This window comes from Ixodes scapularis, unplaced genomic scaffold (genome assembly GCF_016920785.2).
Source record: "Ixodes scapularis isolate PalLabHiFi unplaced genomic scaffold, ASM1692078v2 PGA_scaffold44__24_contigs__length_19508400, whole genome shotgun sequence".
In the NCBI taxonomy this organism is placed as follows: Eukaryota; Metazoa; Arthropoda; class Arachnida; order Ixodida; family Ixodidae; genus Ixodes; species Ixodes scapularis.
Genome location: NW_024609873.1, coordinates 12,692,989 through 12,710,844, shown reverse-complemented (window position 1 = coordinate 12,710,844; position 17,856 = coordinate 12,692,989). Strand labels below are relative to the sequence as shown.

At 45.9% G+C, this 17,856-nt stretch overlaps 1 protein-coding gene across 1 annotated transcript in view; it reads right to left on the bottom strand.

The window, feature by feature from the left end:
- Positions 1 to 3,770: 3,770 nt before the first annotated feature.
- LOC8032295 (ankyrin-3) overlaps positions 3,771 to 17,856 on the bottom strand; it is a 54,720-nt gene continuing 40,634 nt past the window's right edge. The window contains exon 7 of the mRNA XM_040217115.3: positions 3,771 to 7,342. Coding sequence (XP_040073049.1) covers positions 6,735 to 7,342 — 608 coding nt within the window. The 3' untranslated portion in view covers positions 3,771 to 6,734. The remainder of the gene's footprint in view (positions 7,343 to 17,856) is intronic.

Here is a 17,856-nt window from a genome sequence, read left to right as displayed (position 1 = left end):
TTACCCAAATGGATTCGAGTTACTCCGGCGGAACATATCACTTGAAAGCACCGATTGAAAAAAGCTGGACGCGGGTAGGTTAGAGTGCCTTCATGTTCACGAAGCGGGACATGAGGGCACCCTAGGGTAGGTTTTAGAACGCCTGGAGTAAGATCGAGTAAATTTTGGAACACGGCCATTGCCTTCCTTGCTTTAGCTCACTTCTCTTCACCGACTTCCTCTCGTTGCAGATTTTTCAAGTACCGGGGTCCCTCTCGAAAGAAAGCCCACCAGAGAAACCTAGGTAATCAATGGCGAGTTTTAGAATAGGGGGCCCCACAGCTTTGGGTGCCCCAAAAAGCTCGGGGCATCGCAGTGGGCATGCGCAAAAGTTCAGCACATGCGCAAAAGTTCAGCGCATGCGCAGTGGGACGCCCCAAGCTGTTTGGAATACCCAAAGCTGTTGGTACCCCTATTTTAAAACTCGCTAATACTTCGACACAGCAGTCTTTGAGTTAAAGAGGGACTTTTATACACCTTTCTAAAAGACACTCGAACCCAGGGGCAACAAACGGTTTTCGAGCCTAGTCACTGAGTTTGAGGCTAGACTTTCACCGGCGTCCCTCCTAACCCTAACCGAGTGGACAGTGATTTCAATAGGCGCAGCCTGCGTAGGCGCAGTTTAAAACGCTGCTGGTGGCTAAATTATCGTATTTTCCCGCTATATTTTGTGTTTCATGGTATATGTATTTTCCCAAGGACATTGAAAAAGCATTGTACCACATTTGAAAAAAAAAAAAATTTAACTATTTTTGTTTGGTACGCGCGCGACAGAACGAATGCGACTGGAATGTATAGTATTTGTGTTTTTTCTTACAATAAGTTTTGACGGCGCCGCGAGATTCACCGCATGTGAAACGACAAAGCGCTTTGCTGTCAAAAATAAATTGCAACAGAAGAAAGTCGAAAGTCATGCATTTCTTACGCTCACAACTAACGTGTTTACCGATGGACAGGACACGGACATACAATTGAGGAAGTGTTAACATCCGAACAATATATCGTACGTACCACACGATGCAGCGTTATCCAAAAAGAATTTATTTGAGAAAGATCTAAAATAACACAGTCCCAATCGACGACAGTCACATCTTGACGATCGGACGGAATCCAAGATGACTTCGTTTTGGGGCACGTTTTGGAGAGAGCTTCCTTTTTTCACAACCGCACCCAGGCAAAGAATAATTTAAACGAGAACAGGAATGTTGATTAACACGCTACGATACTTAATTTCATTTTAGAAAGCGCCATATGTGCGGCGACGTGGGGACGGCAACACCCGACGTCACGCGATCACGCTGACCAGAAGGCAAGGACCAAATATAGTTTTCCCACGGCCGTTGCTTTCAGGAGTGAGTGCTTCAGCTCACAAAGTAACTCCCGCCGCGCAAAAACGTGGTTTCGTACCACAGCATGACGGCATGGCTGGTACCCGGCACGCTAGCGTCGGAGCGTCCGCGCACAGCTGCGTCTATCGTTGAAAATATTTTTGAAAACGACGCGAGTCGAGATCCACGAGACGACGAGAGCGCGAAACGCGAGACGGCGGAAAAACCATGCAAAACCGGATGGCCAATTGACGCATGATACTTTGTGTCGGACGGCCGCTTGCGCCACAAAACACAGTCATGCTCAATTACGGTACTCGGTTTAGTTTCGGTTTTGAAAGGCGACCGAAATTGACTTTTTGGCGCAGGCTTAGCGCAGATTACCCATATTTTGGTAAAATGTAGCAGGATGTAGCAGGGTTAGCCCCTTAGCGCAATTGGCGCAGCAATCACATCACTGTAGGGAGGAAACTGCAGTAACACAGTGATTTAGAAAGAATAATAATAATTGTCTTTAGACAGCCGGAAGGTAGCCAGCCCCAAATGGGCGCCTGGTGTCGCGGCTGTAGACGATACATTTTGCCAGTGTAGTTCAACTGCTAGCCTTTCATAACGCAGTACACGACCACACGCCGGTAGGATGGTTATCCAGATCGAGACTGGAAGGGCTGGGAATGGAACCCAAGATTCTGCTGCGTCAGTTTTCGCTCCGCGCGCGGAGCGAAAGCTTCACCGTAGCCTCCCTCCTCTATTGGCGGCGAGATGTTTTTGGTGGCGCCCTCGTATGGTTCCCTTTCGTGACGTTATTACCCTGCGAACAAAAAGTTGGATGGTGCTTGTTATGAGCCTGGTGGAAGCTTGAAGTCATTGCGCTTAAAAACCAACGCTGTCAACACCATCGAAATTGAAGTTCTTCCAATACTCTTATTTTCGTCCATGAGAAATCCTTTGCTGACGTCATAGTCAGCATTCGGCCAATCGTGGAAGGCCGACTACAGCGACGCTTTCGATCGCTCACGTCGCCAATATACTCACAAATCCTGGCAGTTCGACGGCGGAGTCATAGAGTGCCCGGTCGCAGATTTGGAGCGCAAGGATACGGTAGCACAGAGCATCAAAGAGACATTTCTAGGAGAACCTGGAACTCAGCGCACAGCTTTTGCAGCGGCGAGGACCCGAAACACACTTGTTCACTCGGGAGAAGTGTGTTTCGGCGTCTCGCCGCAGCGGGGCGCCAGTCACGTGTCTCTCCTGTCATCTGTTGTTTACCGCTCCACCTTATCAATTTGGGCGGTCGCTTCTCGTGGAGATCTGCCAGGCTCCACGCAACAGAGCCCGGCGGTGGAAAACCGCCGACGATAAGAGACGGAAAAGCACCGCTTGGGCGCGTTTCTCTGCTGTACGAGTGGCAACTTTAGCACACCAGTGTGCTTCCCACGGGCTCCCAAGACGTTCTCAAATTTACTAATTTAGTGTTTTTTGGGTGACGCTCATTAAGTTTGTACATGAAACCGTATGTTTATTTTCACTAGTTCAAAATTAACAGATCTAATTTAAGGACTTATTGTAACGATTCATTCAGGCGGCACTTGCCTAACTTTCATGACTTAAAACGAAACACAACAAGAACAGTCTAAACTCTAGAAGATTTTGTATAGAGTAGTAAAAAAAGAAAAGATCAAAGGTATCTTTTTGATCAAATTATTTATCTTATTCGGCAAAATGCCCATGAACATAATCCAGCAGGGATCTGAACACAGTGTAGATCTGACTAAAGTCGCTACCGTTTCTCGTTTTACTGAAAGTTTGAAATTACGTCCAAGTGCATATTATTTAATTTTGGGTCATCATTTTCTTTACCCATCCTATTACGACGGGATGGAATACTGGTGGGAAGCGATTTGTTGGCAACACGGCACCGCGAGAAGTTGTGGGATCGCGGTTTGATCATTATAGTTTTAGCGTGTCGTCTTAACGCGAACGGTTCATCCCGGAACGAGTCAACGGCGCTAAACAAATAAACAACTTTTATCGGGAATGGTTAATCAGTAAATACTTCTCAACGTAGGCTCAATTTATATCCAGCCAACGCCTCCGAGGACTTGGTCACCAAAGAGAAGGCGTTTGTGAACAAACCCAAATGTTGTCCAGCAGCATAATTATTCAATATGTCGAATTACTTGAGAACTTGAATACTACGAATTCGAAAATCGGATCAAATTGTCCGGAACATCACTGTTCGATTGGAAATCCAAACTCGCATATTCACACACCCTTCTTTCTATCCAAGGTTAATAAGCATACAGGAATAGTTGAACCGACGCTCTGAAGTTTCTAGTGCCCACACATGCCGATTGCCACCGACAAAGGAAATGGTCGATGTTAGACAGGCAGCACTTTATATAATCCACCCAATTAGGTTTTTATTCAAAAGTAGAAAACCTACAGAGAAGTGGGGTTTTGATCTCATACAAGGAAGTGCCGGGCTGCACATAATGCATATTATGCAATGAAGAGGATGATGACTTAAAGTAATGGAGACCATCGGGCTCGCTCTGCACTCGTCGCAGCTGCCAGGTGGTAGCTGCATTGCATGCCCAGTGCATAACTAAACCGAATTACCAGTTTCAATCCTGTTTGTGAAGTCAGAAACGGGACAATAAAGATTGCTTGCAAACGCATACTGAGTCAAGAAAACATGCCTTGGTATACTCCGTTTCCCAAGAGCGAGTTTTAGGAAACCGAACTGCGCATGCGCAAGCCTTACGCGGTACAGCATGCGCAGTTCGTATCGGAGGGCCCATCGCACCGTATCGAATGTGCAAAACCGGTTCCCTAAAACTCTCCATTGGAAAGTCCGACCATAACCAACAATATACGATCTGATGAAGCTAGTCAAGCTGCACCAAAAGTGCATCGTCACGGCACTCCACGGCTTTGCACGTTTGCCATCACTGACTATACCAATCATGTACGGCAAAACAATGCAGGATCACGACACATTTACAATGCGCAACTGGTTTAGCCGCCGATGCGAAACGCGCAGACGACGAACGCCACGATACACTTTTGGCACTGCTTGAGTGGCTCAACCGGATAGTAGCCTTGGCTGCGATCAAGCTTAATGTGAAACGGAGTATTAAAAAAAAACTTAAACAAAAATCACACACTTACGACTGCTTAAGGCCAAAAAAACTAAAAAGCGGTTTCTTTTTTCTTTTTGTGACTGCTTAAGATTTTTGCAGTGGTCGTAAGCAGTCACAAAGGCTTAGAAAAAGGCTTTTAGCCTCTCCGGTCGTAGGTAGTCGCAAGTGTGTCAACCGCCCTTTGAAATGCAGCCAACATTCTGCTAAAAGTTCCTCTTTTGTGCACTGGATCGTAATTTGTGTAATTTGTACCGGGAATATAAGAGGCAATTAGAGTATGAGTGAGGGGAATAAGGGGAGGTCGATGCAACACCCTCTAAATGACACGGCTAGATTGTGCTAACTCTCGACTTATGGAGGGCACAGATGGGACACCAGAGCAAAGGAAGATCAGCGGGCTCATTGGTAAATAAACTCGAGGCTGATCATGAACAAAATAATTTCACTTACCTCGATACTTCACATAAAGCCTACTGACACAAAATTCATTGTGGGTTTGTGTGAACCTATTTCAATCTGTTTTGCCTATTTGGCTTTTGGGTTAAGTTGTTATGGATGCTGTGTGAGAGTCAAGGGATAGGAGGGCACAAAGGACAGTTGAGAACACTCCGGGGACAGTTTGGCTAGGGAAATGGAGAGTGGGGGAAAGGGAAGAGCCAGGGTGGCAGCGGTGTGCAAGAGAGAGTGAATGGGTGGAACTTGTGCAGAGGTAACAGCCAGGAATGGGACAGTAAAGAGTGGAGTTAAGCCTATGAATTGTTTGGAGTGTGATAGGGAAATACAGCATCCGAGATGGACACGTGGCGCATTCTGCACCAGTTGGCTTTATGCTAAGTATCAGGGCACCGCGAGTATGTGGCTGTTATAACGACATGCATCCAAGCTGCCCTACTGGTGCAGGGTAAGGCCATTGGACTATGGAGCGAGAGGCCCTGGGCTCGATTCCTGGCAAGTGACGATGTGATTTTAGTTTTCCGGGTCTCGCCTGTCAGGTGCCAGGGGAGACTTGGTCGTGTTAGTGAAAACTGTCATTCATTTTTAACAAGGCTCTAGACTTCAATAACAGCCCTAAAACACGTTTTGCATTAAAAAAAAAAGCAGTAAGAATAAAAATTGAGCAAGATAGAAGAAAGTACAAGGAATTGATAGGGGTATTTGTGGAAAAATTCAAAAACCAGGATATGAGCACACTACGGTAGGTTCTTATGACGAGAGGCTTTTGATGTTACCATCTCTATTTTTCACAGTATGCATTCATTCCAAAGGGCTCTGGGACATAAAACTTACAAATAAGGTAAAATTTGTGTTTTTCTTGTGAGGATTGTTGAAGTTGGTATGCAATATGTGCACTGCACAACGTTGTTAGTTCAAACACAACTTTGTCACTTTTTTACATGTTGTATTGAAAGGGACTGGTGGGCATTAACATTTACCACTGAGGTTAGTACCGCAACTGAGCAATCTCTATCACTATAGTAGTTCTGATGACAGTCCTTCAATGCTGAGAAAATATTCTATGGCTTATCTACCCTTACATTGTTATGCCGTGTACAACACAAGCACTTCAAAATTACATTCCAGCTTAGCTTGCAGCTTTGCTATGGCTTGAGAGTCTTGTGCACATCAGTTGAATAGCACTTCTGATGTACCATTTGCGACATGTGTCACATTCCTGACAGCAAACTACACTAGATGACCGACCTGTACAGCCAGAATTATTTTTGCGGACACAGTCAGAAGCAATGCTCTGCACTGTATTGAGCTTGTAGATGCTTGCAAGCTTCCCACCTGCGCCGACCTCAGAGCTTCAGAATAAATTTCACACTAATCAATAAGAACCAAGAATTGATAGATATAGTTTTATGGTCAAGGAAACAAAGGAACAAATGTGAACAAGATAAATAAATTAAACAGTTGAGATGTCTGTACAGAATGCACCCTAGTGTGGCCGGGCGACTGCAACGCACAGCCACCCAGTCACACCAGGGGCCTTAAGTTGGACAATGGAACCAAGGGACTGGAACATCATCACTCATTGCGATTGGTCAGCGCCAACGCTTTCTACATTGGCGGGCGGCAATGTCCCGGCCCCACCGTCCAGCTTAGGGCCCCAGGCACGTTTGTCCGAGCTTTCGGGAGGCACGTAAGACAGTGAATCGCGCACATATTTCGCCGCCCTTTCGTTCGTCTACGATCAAACAACTCTCAATTGTTACGTCGCCTACCAAAACACGAAACGAACGGATGCCTCGGCCAGTTCGCAACGCACATCGTCGAGAAGAAGGAAGTCCTTCATGCTGGCCGGTAGAACTAGTCGGGACACCTTGGACACCAGACTCTGACCCAGCCGTCTCCTGATTGTAATGCGGCAGAGTTCGGATAGCCTGAGCGGATTCGTCTTGACGGTGCGCAGCCAGTGCCTGATGGCCGTCTCCTGTGCCCCCAGCACATTCTGGTTCACCTCGGCGTCTGGCACCGCAAACCTGTTGAGGTCGTAGCCCGCATAGACGATCATCTTCACCAGCCTCAGCTCTCGGAGCCGCTTGGCCAGCCACAGGTTGTCGATGGCGCACGTGTAGACGTTGCCGCAGTTGACGTCGCATCCCTCTCGGATCAGCTCTTCGGCGAAGAGGAGCTTGTTGGCAATGATAGAGCGAAAGAGGGGCGTGTCACCCGTGGTGCCGCTCTCGGCGTTCATGCGGCACCCGGCGCTCAGCAGGATATCCAGGATAGAGCGGAAGATGTCGAAGTTGGATTCGTCCAGGTTCGTCACGGCTTCGTGGAGCAGGGATAGGCCCGTGAGGCTGTTGGTGATGTTCACGTCCCCTCCTGCGCAAGACCAACCATAGGAGGACGACTGAGCTGCATGCTAGGCTGCCTTTGCATGCACATGCCCCCACGGACAATACAAGTTGAAACACCCGATTCTGCCTTTTTTCGCATCTGCGGTCCTCAACAGCTTCGTTATCTCTCAATTAGTCGAAACGTCCAAAGTGTGAGAATCCAATTTTGCGTTGCGCTCCTAGGTCGAACCACGGCTCTCTCAAAAACATGAAGGATTGTTTCAGCTCATACTGTCCACAAGAGTGCCTTATCAGAGTAATGCCTTCTTCAGGAAAACAAGACACTGGCTTCAGGTTTGTTTGTTTACTATAAATAAAGGGTATGGAATTACTTGTCATAAAATGTAATACAATGTAAATAACTTTTTTTTTTCCATTCTTAGTGATGTGATTGGCCTAAGCCATTTTGGAGCACCTTTCAAAGCAGCCAAAACAGTGTTTTGGAGCAGCAAAAGTGGATTTTGGAGCAGCCAAGACAATGTTTCGGAGCACCAAAAGTGCCTTTTGAAGCAGATATTCTTAAAAAAAAATAAAAACATTTGTTTTCAGTGCTGTACAAACGAAGAGCACTTTATGTTGTGTTGTGCCTTGTTGTGACGGAACTCGCTGCTTGTGGTTCCACTGCTGAGACATCCCAGAAGTGTACAGTGCTGTAGGCATTGCCGAGCAATTCCGAAAAACCTCTTGCCACCGTTTTACTGGTTCCTGACATACCAGATTTTTGTCAAAACTAAGCAAACGTGAAACAATCGATTGCAAGCGTCCCGGCTGGTGCCTCTATGCACGTGAGGACAACTTCGGCAGGCTTGTAGTTGCGCGCGTGCTACGTTGCGCGAGTGGAGAGGACGGCTGTTTGATCGAAACCGAAACCATGCCACTCCGCTCCGCCGCTAACGGATTCCCAAAATTGTATGCAAAATGTAACTGTCGAGCATACGACAAAGAACAGTCCAGCGGCGCGTGCTTGCCGGGCCGGCAAACAAAATACAAGCTAAACACACACAAGAAACAAAAAAAAAAAAATATAACCTGAGCGCATTGATGCAAGCAGTGGCGTATCAACTTGCTTTTGAGTGGGGGGACAAACCAAACCTCCCCCCCCCCCCCCCCCAGAGGCCGGGGGCCGGTGCCCTTGGGTATCCTTTGGGCGCCACCGGCCAGTGTTTTCCCTGCCAGGTGGCAGCTGTTTCGGGGGGGGGGGGGGGGGGCAAAACATGCTTCGCCCCCCCACTCTGAGAACTGGAGGGGGGAGGCAAGCACTTGGACCCCCCGGTTGGTACGCTCATGGATGCAAGACATCGCGAGCCAGGGTCAAAAAGATCTTGGAGCGCTTTGTGCAACGGCTGAACTCAAGACAAACAAGCGCGCTGTGCGGGTTCAGTATGCAGACATTGCTTTCTTTGCTTTAGCTCGCTTCTCTTCACGGACTTCCTTTTGTGGCAGATTTTTCATTTATTGGGGTCCCTCTCGAAAGAAAGCCCACCGAGAGAAACCTAGGTAATCAATACTTCGACACAGCTGTCCTTGAGTTAAAGAGGGACTTTTATAGTAACGTATGATTTAAACAAGAACAGGAATGTTGATGAACATGCGGCGGTACTTAGTTTCATTTTAGAAAGCGCCATACATTGAAGTCGCAAAGAATGCAACTTCAATGTATAGTTCTAGTTTTTCTGTACGCTTTTTTACAATAAGTGTTGACGGCTCCGCACGATTCGCCACATGACAAACGACAAAGCGCTTGGCTGTCAAAAATAAATTACACCAGAAGAGAGCCGAAAGGTATGCACTTTTCACACTCACAAATAATGTGTTTACCGATGGACAGGGCATGGACATTCAATTCAGAAAGTGTTAACATTCAAACAATATATTGTACGTACCACACGATGCAGCGTTATCCAAAAAGAATTTATTTGAGAAAGATCTCAAATAATACAGTCACACTTGACAACAGTCGCATCCGAGATGACTTTGTTTTGGGGCACGTTTTGGGGAGCGCTTTCTTTTTTTCACAACAGCACCAAGTCAAAGGAACGAATGCATCTGACCCGTTTCCCACCCCAACCCGGACAACTATTTTTGGAGGTGACTGAGGATTCTACGCGGATTATCTTTGGAAGGGGGGAAAACAACAATCTCAAAATCGCTTCGAGGGTCGTTCGACGTCCTTCACCTCCTTCGTTTCCCGTGAATGTCGAGCAGAAAAGCTTGAATGGCAGGCACTTACCAGCCTTATTTCTCACAATGGAAGATAACACTGAAAGGGTGCGCAGCACGCATAAAACAAATTAAGTGGAAACTTTCAAGAGGGGCCAGAAAACGTTGAATACAAAACCGCAAAAACCTAGGTAGAGAACCGCGCTGAGCGGGTCTTCATAGTCTAAGAAAGTGTCAGAAAATTTCTAGCTGATAGAGGGCACGAAAGTCGCACCAGCCGCATCAGCATCAGCATTATGGTGGCGACCTAGGAGTGTTTTACGGCCGTTGCTGTCAGGAGCGAGTGCTTCAGCTCACAAAGTAACTCCCGCCGCACGAAAACGTGGTTTCGTTTCACAGAATGACGGCATAGCTGGTACCCAGCACGCTAGCGTCGGAACGTCCGCGCACACCCGAGTTTATCGTTGAAAATATGTTAAAAAAAGAGATGCGAGACGCGACCTACGAGACGACCAGAAGGCGAAATGCGAGACGGCGGGAAAACCATGCAAGACCGGATGGACAATTGATGCAAGGTACTTTGTGTTGGGCGGCCGCTTGCGCCACCTAGATCATGCATGCTCAATAACGGTGACCGAAATTGGTCCGAAAGGTGACCGAAATTGGTCCTTTGGCGCAAGCTTGGCACTAGGGATGCCGCGACCTTTTTTCGAATCGAAGTTTCGATGCTCGAATCAAGCGGTTCGAAAGGTTCGAAAGATTTCGATTTTTCGAATTTTCTATATCGTAAAATTCGACGGAGGTCGAATTTTCGAACTTGTTAAGCTAAGAAGTTCGACGCTTTTCGAACCGTCGAACTTATTACGCTAAAAAAATTTATCTTTTTCGAACTTTCGAACTTATTGCGCTGCAAGGTTAGATGCTTGTCGAACTTTCGAACTTGACTGACCAAAAAATTCGGTGAATTTCGAACTTTCGAACTTATTTATCGAGAGAATTCGAAAAGTTTCGAACTTTCGAATTCTGAAAAGTCAGAAGTTCGACGAACTTCGAACTTTTAGGGTAAAAGTTCGACGTTCGTCGAACTTCGAAAGACCGGCGGACGGTTTCAGTAATGGTGTACATTCGTAATTTTTTTTCTCGAACTTTTACACGCGGTGCTGCGTTCCTTACGAAAGACAATGTCGTTTATTTCAGTGCTCTGGAATGCTTAGGTTTAAAGAAATAAATCCCCGAAGGGGCGAGGAAGGACGACGGGTTTTTGACGATTATCGTTTGTGCCAGATTTGAAGCACGCTGCAGCCGGAGCTATTTATGGTAGATATGTTATACTTTTTTAAGAATGATCTATGTATAGCCTAGGTAAGTGCCGTCTTAAGATGGATTATTGTTATTCAACGTGAGTTTTGAAGAAATGTCCAAACATGTATCTGCATGCAATTATGACCTAAACTTGATATTTATTTTCGTCTAAGTTGTTTGAGGTACCGCATTTAAATTAACACCACAGACAGTACATATCATTGCCATCTGCAGAATACAAAATAATATATTCATTGTTTTTTCACGTTAAGGAATAAATTAACTCATGGGAGAAGATTTCTAATAGTGTTCAAGTTCAGCACGTCATTAAAAGAAAACATTTTTTTTTTCGCTTCACGTTCCTGGGTCATGTTTCTTTTAGCCTGTACACATTTTGGTAAAAGAAACTTGTTTCGAAGCTCTGAACCTCTGAATATGCAAGAATAGAACACTTCCGACGAATTCTTGATAGTTTTTTTTTTCTGCTGTTTATTTCCGCATTTATTTTTATTTATTTATTTTTTTTTGTAACTATCGGCACAGGTGTTTAGGTCGAAAAGACAGCTTTGAACTTCCGAACCACTAAGCATGTGACGAGCAGTGCCTTCTGACAACGAGTTTCTAACAATGACCATCTACGGAACCTTTTATGCAGTGAAGAGCGACAGTAGCTATACATATGCATAAATAATTTCAGATTAAAATAAGCTCGACCACGCCCTCTTTCCCCGTATTGTTTTCTTTTACAGTCCGAAATACCTGCAAGGGGGAGAAGGATGCTGAAGCCCCCCCCCCCCCCCTCCCTCCCCCCTTCGCTACCCTCTTTCCCCCCGTTTTTCCTCTTCCGACGCCACTTGCATGGTAGAACGCTCCTCGACCTCGAGTTGTGTCGGCTTTTGTGCTTTTTGCAAGGCGATTCTTCCGTCCCAGAAAATAAACCTCCAGGACAATTATAAACTTCACCGGATCGGATTACTACCAGCGTGCAAGGGGTGGCGAGCTAGTTTGCCAGGTCGCATCAAAGTTTTTCTGAGACTCAACCTCCTGCTTGCCCCTGGCCGTTTCGAACTGGATGAGTCTCGTAAAGCAGTGTGTTCGTGCAATCACTACTGCGTGATGCAGGTTGAAGACCCCCCCCCCCCCCCCCCCCCCCCCAGGGCTGGCGGTCACAATTCTGCACTGGCAAATATTCTAGCACGTCCGGGACACTCGTCGCCTCATTTAATTGCCTGACCAACTTCGCAGAATCTAGATATCACACCCTAACTTTTCTAAACTTGATTTTGTGAAAACCAGTGAGTCGTGAAAACGTTATTTGTAACTGAAACTGTGGAAAAACTTGGATTAAAAAAAAAAATTCAAAATCTTCGAAGATTTTTTTTTTTTTTTTTTTTAACGTTAAAAGAGAATCGAAACCTTCGAACTTTTCGAACTTCATGCAAAAAGAAATTCGAAATCTTCGAATTGTTCGAACTTCATGTCTATAAAAATTCGAAGCGTTCGAAGTTTTCGAATTTTTTTTACAAAGAATTTTGAAATCTTCGAATGTATCGAACCTGAAGTAAAAAAATATTCAAAATAATCGAATTCGAAATTTTAGAAACCGTGAAAGCTTCGAAATTTTCGAATTCGAAACACCGCTGTGGTCAAAAGCTGCGAATTTTTCGAAATCGAACCTCGGTCGGTACGAAAATATCGAAATTTTTCGAAATCGAACCTCAGTTCGCTTCGCAAATATCGAAACCTTTCGAAATCGAACCTAGGGTGGTTCGCGACATCCCTACTTGGCACAGATTACCCGTATTTTGTCAAAATGTAGCAAGATGTAGCAGGGTTAGTCCCTCGGCGCAATTTGGTGCAATAGGCGCAGCAATCACATCACTGCATTCTTTATAGCGATGGTTGCGGTAGCGTCCAATGGGAACAGGGTCCCGGGGTGACATTACAGGTGGGGGCAGGGAGGGCTTTTGGGGGAGAAGGAAGGCCTGCCCCCTCCCCCATCTAAGGACAAATTTTCTTACAAAGGAAAAGACACACAACCAAAGGTGAACCTAGCATTACACCACCCCAGACAATCTTTGAAATTACCCCCCCACCCCCCCCCGCATGCCCTCTCCGGTGTTGGTAACATGCACATAAACATATTTCTGCATTATGATTTCCACGAGAAATTGTGAAGGCATTACCCAAAGTTACTTTGGTGACGCCACTATAGAACTAATTGCCAGCTGCAAAGAGTAGGCTCATCTTCCAAGAATTGGAAGGTACAACTCCAGATGACAATGTCAACAGCAACAAGCGCAGATGTATAGACTCACAGGTGAGCAGTTCAATGGAGTGGTGCTGATGTTCCATCATCCAAGAGCACAAACAATGCTTTAATGTTTCAAAAACAAAGAGGACATTCCGGTGCCGCAGAATGTTGGGGTAAAGCGGTTGATGTTTCTTGGTGCTTTTGGAAAACTTGCACATAATATTCTGCAACATGCTTGGAATCTCTTGGGTTTTCACCCGACTGTGCATCTAAACTCGGAAGTGTCAACATTGAAGAAGAATTTACCGAATGAGAGTTTGCGGCTTGCAGTTCCAAAAGAATGACGACGATACTCGGCTGGTTTCATCGGCGTGGTTAACATATGGTTAACACAATTTTCTTTCTCTGATCGTGCAGTCGCCAATTTTTGTGAGTGCGGCAAGTGTGTTTTACATCGGCGCTTCAATTTGAAACGAGGGACTTTACTCGTGAAAAGAATTAGGCATGGCGCGGGATTTCGGCCTCCCAACAATTCCTCTCTGGAAGCGGCGCAAGCGGGATGTTTTGGTTGTGAATCAAGGGTAGATTGAGTCACGATTGTGAGTAAATCTGCAGGCTATAAAGTTTGTTGCGTTCGTTACTTTTCATTTTTCTAACCTGTGCATTACATTTTTGTGGAATGGTAGGACCAAGAGGTGTTTCTCGCATGGTCCGTCTAACATTACGGCGCTTACATCGGGAGAAAAAACGGCTTTTTTGTCAGCTCCGTGCCGACCGCGGGTCTTTGGCCGAATATATTGAATATTCGAGTGACCAAATACTAGGAATTCGATTCGCGAATCGAATTTGTCGGGAACTTTCTATTCAATTCGAATTTGTATATTCGAGTATTCGCACACCCCAAAATATCACTATTCAATGTTCGGCTTTTTTTTTTCTTGATTCGATTCAGTATTTGGTTCGAAAACTACTTTTCGGTATTCGCACACCCCTAGTTATAACGCATAGTTTTAAGAAGTCCTTGTAAAATCATTTGGCCTTTTTACATTAGTATTTCAATCAAATTGTTTTCGCTCCCTCATCTCTGTCCAACACGTTGCAGTGTCTCTCTTTCTTAAGTATGAATAGGCACCGTTCGCAGTGATAATATAAATGTACAGAAGACAACCCAAGGCAGATACTTAGTCAAGCATTATTGCGGCACATATGAGACCTAGACAACAGAATGAGAAAAAAGATGCAAGAAAGACACACATACACACCATCTTTAAAACTGTGTGTGAGATGATAGTTATGTTACAATAGCGTAAACTGTTTCAATTACTACACTAGTGAAAACAGGTTTTCAAAATACCATACACTAATAAATATTCAAATGGCCACATTTAGTTCGTATTGAATTAGTTATGTTTCGATTTCAAGGGTCCAATTTCCTTTTAGAAGTCATTCTAGCGTCAAAAGCTCAGCGCGTAGAAACTTTATATCACTCGATTTCTTCCGCTTCCTTCCGAAAAAGCGATTCCGCAGAGCTCTAAAACCCTTTCAAATGGTAAGACCTTGTCCAATTGCGCTGCAATTTCCGTTGTGCAGCGGGGAAAACTACGCTGACGCGGTGAAAACGACGTCATTGCTAGTGGACCCGCCCAGAGCGGCTAACATGCTGAAACCTCGACGCTTCCGTCTTCGCATTGCCGCGTGCCAATATCACCGTGACGCAAAGTTGTGAAACGCTGCAAGACGCGCCGCCAATGACGTTAAAGCGAGGCAGGAGGCGCTGCATGAATCAACTAGTGAAGACGTCTGGGAAGGACAAGCCCGGTCTTTTAGCTGGTATCGGTTCACTACGGATTGTTTCTATCAGATTGAATGTGCTCGGCATGTGCTTGTGCGCCCGCCACCACAGCCCAACGCGCATTAAAGACCTTGGCTAGCAGTGGCACTGTACCGGCTAAATTTCTCAGCAACGGCGGAGACAAAAGACGCACAATGGGGCTGACTGACTTCCGGCCGTCCGAAAAAACAAAATATGCAATTGCTCTCGCAGCAAAAAAAAAAGGTGGAAGGCAGTTGAGGGGCGTGTTGTGTCTCCAGGCACTTTGCTGCGTAAGAGTGGAAATAGCGCAGATTTTTTAGCACAAACGCTGCGTGCAAAATGTGTTTTAGGACTGCGAGTTGACTTTACATGTTCGCATTGTGACTGATCCAGGGATGTGATTGGCCAAAGCCATTTTTGAGCACCTTTTGGAGCAGACAGAACAGTGTTTTGGAGCAGCAAATGTGGCCTTTGGAGCAACCAAAACAGTGTTTTGGAGCAGCAAAAGTGTTTTTTCAGAGCAGCCAAGACTGTTTCGGAGCAGCAAAAGTGGCTTTTAGAGCAGATATTGTTAGAGTAATTAGAAAATATTTGTTTTAAGTGCTGTACAAACGAAGGGCACTTTGTGCTGTGTTGTCTTTTGACGTGACGTGTTGTGACGAAACTCGCTGCTTTTTTACTGCTGAGAGATCCCAGAAGTGTACAGTGCTGCAGGCATTGCCGAGGAATTCCGAAAAACCGCTTGCCACCGTTTTACTGGTTCCCGACGTGCCAGATTTTCTTCAAAAGTAAGCAAACGTAAAACAATGAATTGCAAGCGTCCCGACTGGTGGTTCTTTTGTGCAACCATGTTCGCATGCACGTAAGGACAACTTCGGCAGGCTTGCAGTTGCGCGTGCTTCGTCGCGCAAGCGGAGACAACAGCGATTCGATCGAAACTGAAACCATGCCACTCCGCTCCGTCGCCAACTGATTCCCAAAATTGTATGCAAAATATAACTATCGAGCATACGAAAAAAAACAGTCCATCAGCGCGCTTGCCAGGCCAGCAAACAAAGTACAAGTTAAACGCACGCACGCATGCAAAAGAACCAGAGCGCATCGATACAAGACATAGCGAGCCAGGGTCAAGAAGTTCTTGGAGCACTTTGAGCAACGACTGAACCCGGGACAAATAAGCGCGCTGTGCGGGTTCAGCGTGCAGACATTCCCTTTTTTGGTTAAGCTCACTTTTCTTCACCACCTTTCTTCCGAGGCAGACTTTTTCACGTAACGGGGTCCCTCCAAAGAAAGCCCACCGAGAGAAACCTAGCTAATCAATACTTCGACACAGCTCTATTTGAGTTAAAGAAGGATTTGTATGATTTAAACGAGAACAGGAATGTTGACGAACATACGGCAATACTTAGTTTAATTTTAGAAAGCGCCATATCTGCAGCTACGATGGCAACACCAGACGTCGCTGGACCACGGTGACTGGACCAAATATAGTTTTCCCATGCCCGTTGCTTTCAGGAGCGAGTGCTTCAGCTCACAAAGTAACTCCCGCAGCGCAAAAATGTGGCTTTGTTTCACAGCATGACGGCATGGCTGGTACCCGGCACGATAGCGTCGGAGCGTCCGCACACACCCGTGTCTATCGTCCCAAATATTTATTTATTTTTTTTAAATATGCGAGACGAGATCCACGAGACGACGAGAGTGCGAAACGCAAGACGGCGGGAAAACCATGCAAGACTGGATGGACAATTGGTGCAGGGTACTTTGTGTCGGGCGGCCGCTTGCGCCACATAACACACGCATGCTCAATTTCGGTACTCCGTTTAGGTTCGATTTTAAAAGGCGACCGGTCTTTTGGCGCAGGTTTGGCGCAGATTATCTATATTGTGGCAAAATGTAGCAGGATGTAGCAAGGTTAGCTCCTTGGCGCAGTTTGGCGCAATTGGCGCAGCAATTACATCACTGCTGATCGAGTCGGTCGTGTCACGGCGGTAAAATAAACGCTGGCCGACTATCGGAAAATCTCTAAGATAGAGGACAATTCTAGAAAGAAAGTTTAACTTTTCTTTTTTTGCGAATTTTGAGCGGATTAGAGAATTTTATTTTGTAAAGGTTTCCTTTTAGAAAATGCTTAGGGCCAACTATTAGGATTGAAGAATACGCCTCCGCTGAGTTTTGGGATTAAATTGCCTGCTACATTTAGCAGAAAATCTTGCCCACTCCATTTAATGAAAGAGAAATGTACCCTTTGCCCGTGGCATTGCACCTCTTTGCAAACAAACCGCCAGTCAAGTTTCGACCACCCCCTCAAACCTGACACATAAATCTGCCCCTGCTTTGTCGTCAGACTAGAATTAAAGCAAATGATCAAGCTGAGCCAGCGTCGCTGTGCTTTTGGGACTACGTAACTCAAGTTTCCTGGTCTGTGTTGTTGTCCCAAAACTCCGGCTCCCAACAATCAAAAACGCTGTGTACAAATAATTCAATAATATTGCCGCGCCCAGGGCTGAGAAAGCAACGCTCAGTCACGGACCTCCAGAAAGTTCTCGTTTATTCATGTACCGCATGTAACTTCTATCATTTATTCCTGCTTTTGTTTTCTAGAAAGTGCGTGTTCATTCTCGCCCGATCACGTGACGCTCGAGCCGCTTTCGCCGAATCTTCGAGATAGCGACGCACTCTAGATAAGAGGCCGCCCGCGACCTTGTCGAGTCAGTTTCGCCTCAGCGTTCGACCTTGCTGCTTCGCCGCCTTCGACGCCCGCGACGCTCTGTTCTTATTTTTCTATTTCCTTTTATTTTTGGCACAAGTTCGCCACATTAAACGTCTATTTCTTTCTGTGTATTTATTGTTTCTTTTGGTCACCACCCGTGACATTTTGGTGGAGGTGCGGGGTACCGCATGCCCCTGCCGCGTACCCCTCCGAGGGCCCGCAGTCCAAGTCCGACGCCTAGCCCACGAAGAACCAACG